We start from the raw sequence: 17672 nt of genomic DNA on the forward strand, positions 1-17672 counted from the left end.
CCGAACTGCTAGGGCCCAAGCACGGGACGTATTCACTCTCGTTTTGCGACCTACCGTGGAAACTATAACCGGCACCTCCTGCGTGTGGCGCTCTCTAAAATTCACTTAGCTGCGCTAGAAGCTTCGACCCTTTGGAGACAGCTCATCACCATTTTGGTATCTTCATTTTTTTTCTTCTTGTGCAATACTGTTTGCTGCCCTTATCATAAGGGTTACTTTGCCTTTATACGCGGATCGCTTTTATAGTTATTCATGCAGGCGCAGCATCTTTGTTCCAGGGATTATGCTCATGGACTTTCTCCTCCATCGTAGAGTTGCGCCTTCCTCGCGGTGTTTTCTTGGTGGGGTGCAGACTGACTCTGGCGGCGCGACCGCGTGGCGTCGTTTGGCAGACGCACCGCCGCTGTCCTGCTCCCGTCATGCTAATGGGGCTTAACGAGCGGAGACGCCATTACTGCTGCCCTGGGGCTTCTTCGCTTTTCTCTTGTGCGGCACTTCTGCATCTTATTTTGTGCACGCCGGTCCGCGGTCACTGGGCTCCGAGTCCCCCGCAGTATGCCCCCCTCCCCCCCCCCCCTCTCTCTCTCTCTCTCTCTCTCTCTCTCTCTCTCTCTCTCTCATTCCAGTGAGAAGCTGCCGTCAAGCGCCCAATCTTATTGCCCGCATTGTACTCTGCGCTCGTGGTTGCTTGATCGCGTGAATGTACTTGTTCTTGCCCCCCCCCCCCCCACACACACATTATCTTTTTAATGCGTTATATGGCTGATAAAGTGGAAAATCCGGCGGGGTGGCCGAAGATCGTAGAAAAAGTCAAGTGGTCACAGGGACGCGCTCGTTCCAGTGCTCGTGCGTTCGTCGTCCTCTCTGGCTGGCTCCCATAGCTCCTATACTGCTCATCACGCCAGCTTTCCCATACTGCCCCTCCCTCTGCGAAGGCACTGACGGCACTGGCCCACTGCCAGTCGGTGCAGTGATTTCCGTGAGTTCTGTCGTGCGCTCCGACAGACGAACCTTCGACGGAGACTACAAAAACATCGCAGCCGTTACACTCTGTGAATCTGAGCTACCAGCGGAGCTACCAGCGGGGATACATGGACGTTGAAAAATATATGGGAGGGTACCCCATATAGGCCCCTTTCGCGGAGCAGTCAGTTCTAGCGAAACGAGATGACGCCTTCGGTGGCGCGCCGCCCATGGCCTCAGCGACAGCGCACGAATACGAAACCGTTACCGCTGCCACCTTGCTTCTGTACGATCAGTTGTTGGAGATACAACAGAGTTTTCGCTAACGCACTATCCTCCAATCATGCCGGATTGAATCATGTGGATTGAAGACGTGTGCAGTAGTTGGCTGCAAAAATAGTGACTGGAATATTAAGGAATGGAATGAATCTCTGTGGCCAAGCTCGCGGACCGCTGCTGCAACTGTCCGCACGTGTTACCGGCACTTCGAGATGTACGGCCTTCCTCGAGGATACAAAAATTTGCTCATCCGCCAGCGTTGTATCGCAAACAGTCAAAGAAAGTGCCTCAGCCCCGGAACGTCGGCAAAAGTGAGTACCGCTCATTAAACAATGACAGAAGGAGCAGCGCCGCTTCCTGTCATAGTAAGTTTCGCGCACACAAGTCTACCCCAAATGGCACGGAAACTTAAGCCCACTCTATGCCGACGTTATTAATAAGTGAATGGGCGCACACTTCGATTATATATATATATATATATATATATATATATATATATATATATATATATATATATATATATATATATATATACGCACTATAAATGACCGATACACCGATCGCCCGCGAATGGTCGAAGCTGAAGGCCTCGTGATGGTCAACAAGAGTAAGTGAGCTACTAGCGATAATACATCTTTGCTAAGAAGTATTACTATGTACATAATGGCTACGTTTCAAGCCTTGTGCGCAGTAAGAACAAATCTATCGGAACTGAGCACACCCGCGAGAGATTAGACAAAAAAGAATCAGATACTGGCCGCACCGAGCAACTTTACTGAGTAAGAAACCTGACAAGCCGCTGCTTAGAAATATTTGCCAAATAAAGAACGAAGAGCCAAACACACTAATCCTGATTCAATTGATGAACGGAAAGTTTGGACAGCTTAGAACACCTATTTATCCCCGCCTTCAGAACAAGCACCATATACGCCGTTTAGCACCATCGCGCCGTTTAGCACCAAGCACCATCGCGCCGTTTAGAAATAGCTTAATCACCTCCGAAAGCGCCTTTGCATGTTCTCTCAAGCTGTAGCCAGTGCTTCGTGTCGTCCACCCAGTCGCCGATACGATATTTCCCGAAACAGGTTTTTAAGCCGCACCATATGGCCTCACCGACGTCATACATACCCATTGTAAACACGGAGGCAGTTCAGGCAAGCAATGGACGTGTCACCACGTGATCAAACATGGCAGCGTCCATGGGATCGCCGCGAAAAGGTCAATACAACTCACGGTCTCACGGTCACGGTCTCACAGAGACAGGCCGCGCCGGTGGCCGGCTTATACTCGTATATATATTGCCTTTTGGGGAGTTCTGTCGTGTGTTCTGATGGACAAAACCTTCGCCTTCGACTTCTCAGTCAGTACGGCTGCGCCCGGCTCCTTTGGACGTCCACAGTACGCGAACGAGGCCGAGGCACGGGATGCAAAAATTGATACAATGCAACGTGAAAACAATACCGTTACGTTTCATAAAACGAGTCGTCATGGGGAAGACGTCGCAGTGCTTTCGCATTCATCCACGTAGGGATGACTAAGTTCCCTTGACATTTTTTGTTGTTGTTGTTGCATTTCGGGCCTGACATTTTTTTTTATTTACGTTCGTCTGAGTGCATTAAATAGCTCCTGTTTGGTACATATCTCGTTCACTGTCGCTCATCTCCCTGGAGAAAGTGGAGAAGCGGACCAACTTGCATTACCAAACTACCCACTTTCTCGCCTTGGAGAATCTCTTCCAATATTTCTTCACTCGCTCGCTGTCACTCTTTTTGCTGTCAATAATTCATGCAGTAACGCTTCTAGTTAATAGTGATAGCGCTTTGTCAAAGCTGGCAGAGTGATTGACTGCCCCCACGGCAAGGCCTTCTTAAAACCATATCGTGGTAAAGTTTCCCACAAACGATGCATAAGGGGCCAGTACCTCTGAACGGTTTCTTTCTTCATTTTACTGTTTTACAAAGTAGCTACCATTGCCTGTATTACAGATGACCCTAGCGGTGCACGGCAGATTCGAAATTGGCTGCAGTACCGTGAGGAAGATGAGAGTCGCTGTAGTGCATGCAACGGCAGCACATCCGCAGTGGAGTGCGTGGCTACGCGCACAATTTTGCAGTACCTTTGCACTGTTAGATACGGGACCTTTTCCTGAGCCTCCTTCGAGTTCGCCAGACCGCATCGAATCGCGCCACAGCTAATTAAGGAACGCAGAAGCACATCTACCCCGTTCCCGAGGCGCGGCACGTGCAAACGAGTTGGCGTCCCCCACCTCGTGCGCCGCAGGTGGAGCTATTCACTGCTTGGCTCTTCCCGAAAGTGTAGTGGGAGCCTGGCACGGTTCCAGATAACGCAGGTCCCGAACAAAGCTGCTTTGCAGCACTGAAACGTCGCCCACTTCCGCCTATTGTGACGGCGCTTGCAAGCCAGCAAGGCAATACCTCAGAGCGAAGTAAGCCCTCGGACAATTGGAGCCCAAGGAGTGACCCTCGGCGCTGGGTGTGACACAATCGCACGGGCGCCTACCATTGGCCGAAAATGACGACACCTGAGCGGGTTCGCCGATTGGCCGAACGTGACGTGACTTCGCGACACCGAAGGGCTTAAAAGCCAGAGACCGGGAGCAACAAGAGAGCATTCCTTCATTCATCTCCTTCGAGCTTCTTGCCACGGGCCGCAGCGTCCGAGTTGCTGCCGGCCCGTAATGACTTTATGACTGTTAATTTATTTGTACTCTCACTGTAAATAATGTAAATAAACCTCCAGTTTTCATCTCAAAGTCCTCCTCAACCTCGGCCAACTCCCGCACCCAACGGCAAGGTCCAATATCTGGGAGACAGCAATTGGGATCGTCCTCCAGATCCAACAGCACAAGCCTGACGATTTATGCAGTGCGGTAGATGGTACCGCTCAAGCGTCAGCCAAACACCCGTCAATAGCCAACTTTTGCTCCCCATGTTGCCGTGCCACTGTTAGGTGCACTAATTTGAGAGACAGCCATGTAAGTTGCAAAACTTTAGGGAGGCGTCCTATTCTCTTTCTTTTATTTCGTAAGCTCCCGACTGAGATTATACGCAAACCGTCAGACGTCCATGGCTGAGTGAGCTCACCCGCGGTAATATGTCGCGTGAGCCTCGCACGTAAATAAATCTTAGTTGAGCAATTGCGCAGCGAGCGGGCCCGAAGATGTATGCGCGGAGAACGTTCGCCCATCATTCGTAGTGGCCAACCGAACACGTCTGCATCAATACTTAACCAACTTGGGATGGGTACGGGTGTGTGGATTAACGAGGCGCAAACTTTGCTTTGTTTCTTACTTGCATACGCGGCGCTCTTTCGCCGTCTAAGATCCGCGAGGCTTTTGTAGGGATCTTGCGGCTGCTGCAGGCGCTTGCAGCCAGTATACGTATAGCAATTGTTAAAGCGTTCATTATCTTGATAATCATTTTCTTTTTTTTTCTTGTCACCGTCGTATTCTATATTGGTTGCTAATATTTTAGTAAGGCTTATTGAAGAAGAGTTTGTGCGTTTGCTGACGATGTGCTTCGTTTCGTTTTTCTTTTTTTTTTTCGCTTTGCTAATTTGCGCGTTCGTTGGTGCTTCTAGTCTGTTATTTTTTATGCCGCCTGCGCACTGACGAATACTCCTTTGTTATTATCTGGTGCAGGTGACTCTGCGCAGTGCGACGAACGGCCAATCATCCAGGATGGCGGCCTGTCCAGCTATGAACGGAACCTCTACCTTTACCACGTAAGTGCTCTCTTCCTGTTCAGCGTGTGCTACAAAGTGTGCAAACGAGCTTGTGTTGAGCGTGGTCTCTGACGGCACGGCGTCAACTGCCATCACGCGGGCGCATTTTGAGTGCATTTTCGTTTCTTCTGCAGACGCGGAGTTATAGAGCTTTCTGATCGGTAAATGGCATGTGCTATCTTGGTCCGCCTTATTCCTAGCCATACCAACTTTTTTGATGCCGACTCGCGAAGCGAACTGGGTACGTTGCTTTATACAAGAGAAAGAAAGGAAGAAAACAATGGTAATATAGATCCCTCACATGGCAAATAAAACGACTGAGGGCGTCGTTATTGAGACGTTGTGAAGTGTGAAACGTGTGTGAAGTGTTTTAGAAGTAACTAAAGCTATCTGTTTTTTTTTAAATCATAGTTATGTTGACCGACGGAAGCGGTCGGTACTGGTACCGATATAATGGTGTACCCCATTTCATCCCTTTTCATATTTTTGTTCTCACGCTTTTATTTTTGTCACGCTCTTCTTTCCGTCTTTTACTTCCCCTTTCCCTTCCCCTAGTGCAGGGTAGCAAACCGGAGGTTTTAAGTCTGGTTAACCTCCCTGCCTTTGCATCTCTCTATCTCTTCGAGCGCTTTTCTTGTATACTTCGCAGAGGCACTGTATGAGTGAAGCCGTCGGAGGACATTTTTTTTTATGCAGTTGCCATGGTCTGCATCTGAGGGTAGGCACGTTATTGGCTACGCAAATGATGTCGCTTTTCTTCGTTTTGTCTGTCTAACAGGGATGCTGAGATAGGCGCATTATTCCGCTACTTCCTCACCTTTGTGCAGAGAAGCAAGTCATCCCATCGTTCCTGGACCGAACTATTCCCCTCTTGCAAGGCACATGCCCTCGCACTGTTCCTATGGGCACATTGCGCTGACGCTTTCCACAGTTGATAGCAGCAATGCAACCGCTGCTTTAACACAAAGCAAAGCGAGCGGTGGAAGCAACTTGGAAGGCACGCGATAAATATTCGTCGTGGCAACCCCGATCGCTGATCTCGAGGAAAGAGTGTCTGAGATCTGAATGCTTGCGGTCTACATAAGAAGCGCGAATGTTCCCGCGCTTCAGCTCGGCAAACCTCGATACGTAACACTCAAACGAACGACGAAGGGGGATGTGGATCCCTGTCGTTTTTAATGTCGTCTCACTTTCTTCGCATCCCTAGCCACTGGGGTCGGCGACGCTGAAAAGTGTCTTAGGGCACCCACTAGCCAGTGCAAGGTACTCTTAAGGTTCAGGTTTCACCCCGTTTCAGTAAAAAAAAAAAAAAAAAAATGCTTGCTGCGGAGATAGGGATCGATGTTTTCTTTTAAATTTATATTTATTTTAGGACATTATTCGTACCGACGGGCGCAATAACTCTGGGTGGATCACGGACGTATCCTTTGTTTTAAAAAAAATCGCTAACATTCTAAATAATTATTACGGGCCACATGTTGCAGTAATCCGGAAATGAACCCGTTGTGAAGGCATGTTTTGGCATGTTGCCAAAACCACTTTCTGATTATGAGGCACGCCATAGTGGAGGACTCCGGAAATTTCGACCACCTTGGGTTCTTTAACGTGTAATTAAATCTAAGTAAACGGGTGTTTTCGAATTTCGCCCCCATCGAAATGCGGCCGCCGTAACCGGGATTCGATCCCGCGACCTTGTGCTCAGCAGCCCAACACCATAGTCACTGAGCAACCACGGCGGGTGAACTAGCCGAATAACTTATGACGCGTCGGGCTCCCGAAGTCAGCGATCCCAATTGCAGGCTCGGCAGCCGAAGCAAGGGCTTGAAAAAACAAAGGACGAGCCTACGATTGAGGGTACCTCTAAATGGAATACTTCAGGGTCGGAAGGGACCCCTGAAGTTAGGAAACTGGAATCGAGGAAACCCTTCTTTGCTACAACTGTCACAAACCAGGGCACATTGCTGCGCGATGTAAAAAGGTAAAGGTAGTGTTTTCATAGGTCGGTTGCAATTACGAGAACATGACGATGCTCGAACCGTACATTCGCGACCTTGAGGTAAACGTTTAAAAATGTCGCGTACACTGCGCATCTCCGCGGCTACTATGAACGTGGTTCACAGCTCTTATGTGGAACCTGAGATGTTTACGGGTGAACGCGGCTGGATTAAGCAAACTTCAGACGGAAGCTGCCGTATCGCCTACGCTTCCTCCGCAGTGCCCTTACCTGTTCTCAAATAGGTCGGATCAGATTCTGCGTTAGAAAAGGCTAAGGTTTCGGCAGGCTAGCATGATGGCACTAACAAGATCGAAAGCTCGTGAGTTGACTGCAAATGCAGTCGCGGGAGATCGCGAATGCCGCCGCGTTGGAACAGCAGAAGTTTGTATACGCACAGGCATAGGTCCCGGTAGTGGCAGCAGCCGAGTTATTGGAGGAGGAGGAGGAGGAAAGAGAAAAGAAGAAGGCAGGGAGGTTAACCAGAATAACGTCCGGTTGGCTACCCTACACCGGGGGAATGGGAAAGGGGAAAGCAAAGATCACAGGGAGAGAGAGGAGGGAAGGAAAGAATGAAATTGTGGCAAGTTCGCTGACGCGTGCGGTTTTACAGAAATTGCCTTAATAGTCACAGGTGGTCGCACAAACCCGTCGTCCTTAAGAAACACAAAAGTGCCTTCACCGCTTTATGGGCCGACAGGCGATGGGGGCGGTGTTCCAGCAGCACCTGCACAGAAAGCGGCCGATTGTCCAGTTTTTGGAAAGCTTCGAGTTATTGGAAGAGCCAGATTTAGTTGTAGCGCCTACGTCGGAAGGCTACAGCGGCTGTTAGAGATCGATAGTTCAGCCTTGAAGTCCGAGAAAAACAGGTACCTCAGCCTGCGGAACATCCGACGCAACCTAAACGAAGGTGTGGCACGGAAAAGCGTGAATTTTTGTGATAGAGGCGGCTACTGTGCCGGGAGTATTGGATCGCAGGGGTATCACATTTGACCAGCCGGTCGTCCCCTGGGCGTATCGACAGGATATTTTGCGCTTGTCGCGCGGAAGTTCTTGTGCTGGTCACTTAGGTGTCAAGACAACTAAGGATCGACTATTACAGGAGGATTATTGGCCAGGTTGTTTCCGCGACGCAGAGCAATTTGTAAAGATTTGCGACACATGCCAGGGTGTGGGGCAGCCGGTTGAAAAAGCAAGAGCGCCGGTGAAACTAATACCGCTCATCACTGAGCCATTTGGCCACCTCGTAGTCGACACAGTAGGGCCACTTCCAGTAACAGCCTCGGGATTCCGTCATATTTTGACAGCGATTTGCCCCTCTGCTAAGTTTCCCGAAGCGGTCCACTTAAAGAACTTAGTTCGGTCGAAATATACTTAATGCGCTCCTCTCGATATTCGCGCGAGTTGGCTTTCCTGCGGAAGTACAGTCCGACCAGGGCACCGTGTTTACTAGTTCTCTAACCAAGACCTCTTTAGAACGATGGGGGGTGAGGCTCACTCATAGCTCAGTGTACCATCCGTAGTCCAGTTCCGTAGAGAAGCTACAATCTATTATGAAGCGCGCGTTAAGGGCGTTATGCTTTGACAGGAAGACAGACTGGGAGCTGTGCTTGCCTGCTACTATATATGTTTGCGCTGAGGACAGCGCCGCATGAAGCTACCGGTTTTTCGCCAGCAGAGCTCGTATACGGCCGCTCGATGCGATCGCCGCTACACATGCTCCGCGAATCATGGGAAGGACGCAGGGAGGACCCAGTTGTGGTCGAGTACGTACTAAGCTTCTAGAACGTTTAAGAAAGGCGCAGAAGTTGTCAGAAGAGGCCATGTCTAAAACCCAGCATAAGTCCAAGGCGTATAACGACCGGACAGCCAGGACCCATCGATTTGAAGTCGGCACTAAAGTAAGGATTCTGCGGCCATCGCAGAAAAACAAGCTCGAGGTGCAGTGGGAAGGTCCCGCAAACGTGGTTCAGAAACTGTAGAACACTAACTACATTATAAGCCTGCCGAGAAAGCGGAAGATACAGCAGGGTTATCACTGTAATCTGCTCAAGCCTTACAAGAAACACGTAGCAATTCTAAGCATAATGGTAAACATTCCCGAAAAGATTCCGGTATATATAGAACTGCCGGGACTCGTGTCAGTCACTAACGGATAGGCTAGGGAACAATTAATTAGGGAACTAGTCTCTAAAGCGCAGCTAGAGCTTAACAAATGACGGAGTTGCAGGAAATCCTGCAGGAGTTTCAGGACTTGTAGATAGGCCAGGAAGGACATCGGTTTTTACACACGACATTCTAGCACACTTCTTCGGAGCCAGTACGTTCAAAGGCTTATTGAGGGTCACCGTGCCAACGTGAGACTATGGGTACTTAGGTGGGGAAAAATGTTGACTCTAGGTGTGATCGAATGTTGCGAGAGCGATTACACCTCGCCTTCGATTTTAGTTGAAGTGCCGGGCAAGGATCCGCGTCCTGGCGTAGATTACCGCAGGCTAAACGCGATCTCTAAAAATCAGATTTATCCTATATAAACATCGAAGAGCACATCGAGAAAATTAGTAGCGCCCGATTCATTTCTACCCTGGATCTAGTTCGAGGCTACTGGCAGGTTCCGCTCACAGAGTAGGCCAGCAGATATTCCGCCTTCATATCACCGTTTGAAACGTTCCGCCCTAAGATCCTAAGCTTCGGTTTGAATAATGCACCGTACTGTTTTTCAAGCCTTGTGGACAAAGTGTTGCGAGGACAGGTAGAGTCGCGTTGCCTTACTTAGATGATGTCGCGGTGTATTCTGGATTCTGGTCAGAGCATATATGCAATATCTGAGGGGAGTGTTGGCCCGCTTGCGTGAAGCACGCTTAACCGTCAAGGCACCAAAATGCCAAATGGCGCACGCGGAAGTTATCTCTCTCGGTCACGTAATCGGACAAGGTCGTCGCGTCCCTCTGAGGAAAAGGTGGCTGCGATACAAGATTCCCCGCAGCTGCTCACAAAGACCGACATCCGACCTTTCTTAGGGGTCGCCGGGTACTATCAGCGCTACATCTCTGGGTATTCTGAACTAGCTAGCGCTCTAACTGATGGTCTTCGAAAAACTGAGCCACAGAGTGTCCCCTGGGACGAAAAAAAAAAAAAAAGAATCTCCTTTCAACGCCCTGGTAAAGCGCGCTGACGAGTCAGCCCGTGCTAAGATCGCCGGACTACCCGAGGGGATTTATGCTTCAATGCCATGCGAGCGAGCGAAGCATGGGGGTCGTATTATGCCAAAAGGAAGAGAGCGAGGAGCGACACCCCGTCCTTTACGCAAGTCGGAAACTCACTAGTCGAGAACAGGCGTACAGCGCTAATGAGAAAGAATGCTCATGTCTTGTATGGGCTGTTCAAAAATTGCCTTGCTATATTGTGGGCTCGAGGTTCATCATCGAAACGAATCATTATCCTCTCAAATGGTTGCAGACAACGCCTTCCAAGAATGACCGTCTCCTGCGTTTGAGTCTCGCTTTACAGCAATATTTTTTTTTGAGATACGTTGTAAAAAGAGGATTCTCAGAGGCAATGCCAACGGCTTGAGGCGAAACCCTGAGATCGAGAATCAGCCTCAAACGTTTCCCAAAACTTGTGTTTTTTTGTTTTTTTGTTTTCCTGACATATGATTGTAAGGGTCTTATTTTGGTTTACGCAGTTGGGTTGAGTGATGCCTCATGGAGCGTATAACAAGTTCGTGTATGTATTTAGTGCTGCTGTAAGTTCTCTAAAACCGTCACAATAAGGCTGGCAGAGCTGAGCAAGAATTTGTCTCGAGCTTGTTGACTGAGCGGCTGAGTCTCGGCATAGCTCTGACGACGCGTGCTATGAACGAGAAACTGTTGCAGACCCTTCTGAGGCATCGAGACTCGGACCGAGACGTTGAGCGACGTGGGAAAACGCCCACAGTGTTTCGTGCTCCAGAGAACTGTGCGACAACCAATGACGACTACAAGCACCGACCTACGTCATCCCTTTGGCCAGTGGATGTCCTCCCCTGCCCATCGGGATCTCTTTCGGTGGCGGGGCAGCTTGTTATGGTTCACTGTGTGCGGTGATGAATGGAACGGATACCAAGAGCCTGACTCGACGTGCCTAATCGTCACGCCCGTCAACGCGAGAAGACTTGTCTATCATATGTGTGCGACGGGATTATGCGCCAGTGCAAATCCTACTCTCCTCTCTACTACGTTCACCCCCTCCACGCAAGGGAAAGGTTTCTCTCCGAATTCCTGTGTGGGTCGACCAGTGTGTTGACCCGACGTGACCTACGCTCCCCGCCTCTACACCAGTGAGTGTTTTTGCTCCGTATTCCTCTGTGTGGACTGACCAGTGTGCTGACAAGGCCCTCTACCAGCGAGCAAGAGAGAACGAGGTTGCCCGGATGGTGTAGCGTATAAAAAGGCCAGCGAGACGCCATGAAGAGATCTTCTCTGCCCTGGCATGCAGGAGCACGCACGCGGAACGTTTCTGTACTTTTTGTCTTGGAGTGCACCGCTCACCCCTAACGATGTATTAAACTTATGTTATTTGTTTTTACTTCATCTCGTCTTCCCTACCGGACCCTCTCCGATGGTCAATCTGGTTCGAGCATCAAGCAGACGCTGTTGAAAGTCGCCGAAACACCTGTTCCCGTAGCACCCCTCCCCGTAACAACTGGGGGCAGCCGTAACATCCTGGAGACTGGCATGGCTGGCCGGATCTGCGTCTTCTCGGCCAAGATGAGAACTTTCGTTTCCGCCGGGGTTTTTGACGTTCTGAGGAGCGTCTCGTCTTCGGCGTTGGTGGTGGGGTTCACTCCCGCCCCTCCTCTTTATACCCTCCTCATCTTCTTGCCCTCCGACTTACAACAAGGAGCCACCCCTTTTTCAATAAAAATCGTTCATTCATTCATTCATTTTGCTCCGAAACGCGCAGGTGCCGGCCGCGTGGATCTGATCAGGTGGATAGAGACTACAAGTGCACGTGTTGGACGCGGCAGCAGTGTTCCTAATCGTGCATCTCTCTTCGCCGCTGCAGGAGGAAATGCCCGACCGTCCAAGGGTGGCTACATTGCTCAGCAGCCTGGCCAACTACGAAGTGGCGATCCCGTCTGTCGCGGGGGAAGAGGCCCAGGCTGCTCCTAAGGTGAGTGTGCCGCCGAGCGCGCTCTGCACGTTCCTTTGTGGATTTTGAAAGTTGCCGCAGTAGGCAATACCGGCAGGCATCGTCGTTTCGCAGTTCACACCTTCAACTTGCCGCCAGATTTCGTGCCAATTCCAGACGTTGCGCCCTCCGCGCACTTTTGATTTGTTTGTTAGTATGATTCGCGTCGCGCCTCGGTGGGTGTGCTCGCCAGTTCACAAAACGTTCCGTTCCATTATGCCAAGTTCGTTTACATTGTGCCTCTGAACGGTCAACCAAAGTTATTATCGTTACGTTTAGCCAGAATTTCCGTTTAAGTGCGTTTCGTATAGGCGAAATCCACTGTATTTGCTTTGTTTTCCTGATTAATTTCTATATAAATCCAGCGCGTTCATTTGCGCATTGTGTCTCACAGATTAAGCACTACACGACCTTCCGTGGAAACGACAGCCCGACTCGACCCGTTCTCCGAACAGCTCGGGCTGACGTGTGGATCGTCGTTCGCAGTCACTGGCAGTTAGTACTGCGAATGACTCAACGGCAGTCGGGACTCTTTCGACCGAACTTTACCGTGGATGTGATTTCTGAGACTTTCCCGAATCGTCTGTATTCGGAGAATAATCAGCCTTGCGAACGGTTCGTTCGCCCATGTGTCACTGTGCAGATCCGGTTCCTCCATATCACAAAGTTCAGTGTGCGCGTATAAGGCCGAAGCTTAATATCGGGCCGCAGCCGCAATACATCAGCTCGTAGATAGAGGGAAAAAAAAATTAGAAGAGGGCTCTTCATTAACGGTTGACGTATAGAAAGACAAGTTATTCTTGGGCGCATTACTGTACCTTGTGGTTTCTTGTTTAGACTAGAACTTTCAGGATCGGCCCACATTGTTAGATTGCACTGTCTTCGGGGTCGGCTTTCGTTAAGTAAAAGCCACGCTTCCGGTTCCGGGTTTAGACATGCGCACTTGTAACGGGCGCACTTAGCAGGGTTTCATTTCGTATAATTACGCATTATTGCTGCTCCGTGCATAGCTCTACGCTAACTTGGGGCGTCCTTTTCGTTCGAAGCTTCATTTTGGTGCCTTTTTCGTTGTCTTACGTGCACTCGAAGGTCTCAAAGCGCCTTATTTTTACGAAAGTAGCCAGAAAGAAAGCATTGTGCCACTTATGACCACACAGCCCGGTTTTATTATCAATGTTGTGAAACTGGATGCGACCAGTAAACGACAGCGCTGCGGCGACATGAACTGCTGAGGACGGCGGCGCAAGGTGAATTGATGACGTAAGCAAACTACTGCAGGTACCGCTAGGTGCGCTGATGATGTTCCGATCATTACAAGCCGTTATTGTTCTTTAGCGCCTTATTCATACGCGTCGAACCATTATCAACCATGATGAACCGCCCCGAAGATGCTAGAAACCCGCCGCCGATAGAGTCGGTGTTCAGCACCCGCGCTGTCTGGAGCGATTTCATGCGGATGATGGACCGGGGTCAGAGGATCGGTTCCGTGACGGCCCGATGGCTGCTCGCTCGAATGCCAGCCACTCTAGCCGGAAACCGTCTGATGGGTGTTTCAGCGCGCATTCACCGGTCCGACCTAACCAAGGACGTTGCACCCCTGTCTGGTTGCACCCTCAGCCGGGCGCTGTGTGGCGGGACCTGCAGGGGTACGAGTCTCCACACCGCTCCTGTGTTCGCTGCGGGAATTCCCATGTTCACGCGCACAGACTCGATGCCGCGGGGGGTCGAATAGAATTGTTACATCGTATATACTGGCTACACACGGAGGAAGATATATGGCGATGAACCGTACTCCGGGGGCGGCGGCTGTGTATGGCGAGTCCGCGCGGGCAACTATTTTAAAAGCAATCTGCGATGGGTATAGGGCTTGCCGAGTGCTGGGGCCCTATAACGTAAAACTATTCCAATATGTTTTATTCCAATCTCCTGCCGCCATATTTGCGTAACCGCCGACGCACGCATCGGGCACGCACACAAATAAACCCATGCTCTCCGGCAGGTGCGAGTAGTCACTGAATGTGAGATCGGCGGCAGCCATCTTTTATTCCTTTCGGAACTGGACAGCCTGCGGCTATTCAGACAAAAATTTAATTTTGTTTGGCATATTAATGCATCTTTAACGCGTACACGTCACTTTGACGCGGTGAGTTTTCGCGGTTTTGTGACGTCGCATGACAGGCAGGTGAAGTGGGTGTAGCCCTAAAACTTTAGACCAATAGCTGAGGTCTAACGGCGAAAAGGCGTCGAATCAGAAATAACTATTCTTCTTGTGTTCTTTGCAGTCATGCATAATCAATGTGTTCGCATCATATCAGATGGGGAGTTACCACGGTTTTCATGACGTCGCGTGACAGACACGTGAAGTGGGGGTGGCTAAAAATGTTATTGGCCAATGGCGGAGGAATGATTGCAGAATTGGAATAGAAAAGTTTGGAATAGCTTTACATTATAGCGCCCCTGGTAGCTCCGTATGCGCTGTGTTCTCGCCGTTTAGTTCGCGTTGAAACGAGACGCGCGGACGCTATCTTCAAAACTATCTGCAATGGAGACAGTGCGGGCCCAGTGCTAATAGCTCCGTGTGTGCTGTGGTCACGCCGCATAGTTCGCGTTGAAGCTAGAGGCAGCACGAAGGTCAATTCGCTCGCTGCTGCGGGCCCTATCTTGAAAGCGATAGTCTTACGTGAAGGACGGACGCACGGACGGACGGACGGACGGACGGGTTTCCTCGCTAGGTAGGCATAGAAATGCTTACGTATTTAAATGTGGACAGGTGATAAATTCGTCCTCCAAAACTTACTTCGTGATTGTGTCTTAGAGGTGTAAGCGGTGTCCTGATGCACGAGTAGGCGTTTCGTTGATGTTTCGTCTGTAGTATAACTTATCGTCACTCCGTATGCCTTCGGGCTTAGCTATGTGAAGATATCGATGGCAACATCGATTGCTTTTTTCTATGGATGTGCGAATATTCGAAAATTTCGAATATGGATATTTTTTAATATTCGTATTCGATTGGAAAATTTTCGAATATTCCATTTCATACGAATATTCGAAACAAATGGAACATATTGCTGCCTGTGCGGGAGCAAACATGGTTCTTAGCGTTTATTTTTTCTAATGTAAGAAAGTGCGTCTGATTCTGTGCGGAATTTTGCTATAGTTTCGTGGTGCTGGCGAAATTTCGCCTGTAATACACTCTTATCCACTGGACGCATAAGCTGTGCAGGAAATCCAGCCTCTCATTAGCAAGGGCACGGGTTTGCGAACAACGGGGGTGCACTCTTTTGTAGGTTCCACCCCCAGTCCTGAGCTTATTGCTTGACAGCAAAAGTGATGAGTGACGACTGGTACAGGGTCAAATGCCTCTTAGTTTACGGGAAATTGATGCGGTATAATAAGGAACAGCAGAAATTATTCAATTTTCCAAAGCTAACATGAGCTAAATACACAATCCTTTAGTATAACGGCTTACTAGTTAAATTTTATTAACGATGACAATGTAATTTCACCATGTTAAACTAAGCCAACTTGCTAATAAATTCAGTAGCATATTATTATTCGATGTTCGATTCGTATTCGAAAATTTTGATATTCCAGTTTTTTCCATACGCTGCTGGCAAAGACATCGCAAAAAATTGTAAAAATGCAACGCGTATTTCTGACCGCTGTGCGTTGGGTGTGGAATAAAAAATAGCAAATTGCTTGTGTCATGTTGTACACCGTCGTTACAGACAGAGTTTTGAATGTAAGCGCGTCAGACCGTGCCCTGTTCATGTGCTTCGCGACCGCGTCAGCGTTGCATTCGAAGTTTACGTAGGTCTAACGCCGACTGAAACACTCCACCATTTTTTTACGTCTCTTATTGGCAGACCTGCAGTGACGTAAGGATACCTATTAAGATTTAAGTGTCTTCGGCAGAGCCAGCTCCAGGACCAGCGCTGGAACACAGCAAAATAACCAGCACAGTGCCTCCCGCGAGGCTTTCGTACTTATCCTTCGAGAGGGCTGGAAACCTCCCTGTGCTTCCGTTAAAATGGGCCTCGTGCCTCCCCGCTCGCGATCGGTTAATGTTTTGTAACTTTCGACGCAGGGCTGAGTCGCGTCGTGCGCCTTCCGCTTCGCCCTACAACTAATGCATTGTAGCTTGATTCACGAGAGTTCGCATTAAGCTCTATAATTACACGTGTTCCGCGCATTTCCATGTGCCCGAGCTCGCGCGAAGGTCGTAGTATAATACTTTAATGAGCGCGCGGAGCGCTGATCCTGCGTCATATCGAGCGACAAAGGAGAAAGAAAAGAATTGCGGTGGTTCTGCGCTGCTTTGCATACGCGCGGCCGGGCTCCGTAGCGCCGTGTGGAAAAGGCGCAAGAATTCATTTGCATGCCGAAGGGGCGCTGCCGTTTCAGGTTCAACGATTTGAGCTGCTTCTCGCGGGGCACAAGGAAGTGGATTACAGCGTACCGCACACGCCGCGTTTGCCGTCTGCGTGTTACTCAGTCGAGCATTTTCTGTCTAGCGCGCCGTATGGCCAGTGGCGCGCGGTGTGTGTGTGTGTGTGTGTGAACCGTTTGTGGATTCGACTAACGAGGTGTTTTGCCGGTCGTCCGCGGTCGTTGTGCAGTCTTCTCCAAAGGATTGGGGCTCCCGCAGCAGCTGCAAAATAAGCTTTCGCTTCGCCAAATACTGCGCTACCGATCGCGCAGGCCCTTAGCGGCAGTGGCGTTCTGTTACACGGGCATGATGTCGCGGATTTGATTGGCCGCTTCGACGGGCATTCCGACGAATGTGGAATGCAGGGACGCCACTGTACTAAGCGACTATTTAATGAGCAGCCATGCATCCGGCGTAGTCATTTGCATATAATTGTAACGTGCGCTCTCCGTTAACATCGAGGCCGTATATCGCCTTATGAGTGCGTTTTAGTGGAACCATGTGTCGTTTGTTAAAGATACCAATAATCGGCATTGTAAAAGGTCGTAAAGTAGCTTTCTTCGTGCGGGTTGTCAGGATCAGTGTTACGCAAGATAATTAGAACTAGAAAATTAATAGGGTGACCGAGTGCTTACCGCTCGCCAAGTGCAGTAAGCAAAATTCATAAATATGTACGCATCATAGAACCTGCGCATAATGAGGGTTCGCTACGCTGGCGTTGTCTTCGTCATTCTTTCAAAGCTCAGTCTAGGTCTCGCCAGAAAAGCGGATAGAATGGCGATTACTGCGTTCATGGAATACTAATGTATTCACCTGTTTCACTGTCGGGGAGACTAACTTTTTTAGTAGTTTGAAGCCGAACCTACGAACTCTAACCGACAAAAGAAAACAAGAAAAGGGCTCGTTTAAACGAGGCTAATGAGTCTGCTAAGGCGCGGGCAGTATTCACTAGAGCTATGCCCCCACGACATACGTGTCGTTCAGTGAGCGTCCGTCGCCGACTGGGAAAATGGGACGTGAGTAGTGTGAGCGGTAACGTCAGTTTCTTCCAGTTGTGATCGCTGATGACTGCGTTATTTGCCGGCCTATTAC

General features: G+C 49.6%; 1 protein-coding gene across 3 annotated transcripts in view; it reads left to right on the plus strand.

Moving 5' to 3' along the window:
- The window catches only part of kcc (solute carrier family 12 member kcc), a 449856-nt gene that overhangs the window by 271844 nt on the left and 160340 nt on the right, over window positions 1-17672 (plus strand). For all 3 annotated transcript variants that reach the window (XM_075668661.1, XM_075668651.1, XM_075668642.1), the window contains 2 exons: window positions 4904-4986; window positions 12026-12133. In XM_075668661.1, the coding sequence (XP_075524776.1) occupies window positions 4904-4986; window positions 12026-12133 (191 nt within the window). The remainder of the gene's footprint in view (window positions 1-4903; window positions 4987-12025; window positions 12134-17672) is intronic.

The sequence above is a fragment of the Dermacentor variabilis genome, chromosome 1 (assembly GCF_050947875.1).
Source record: "Dermacentor variabilis isolate Ectoservices chromosome 1, ASM5094787v1, whole genome shotgun sequence".
Lineage (NCBI taxonomy): Eukaryota > Metazoa > Arthropoda > Arachnida > Ixodida > Ixodidae > Dermacentor > Dermacentor variabilis.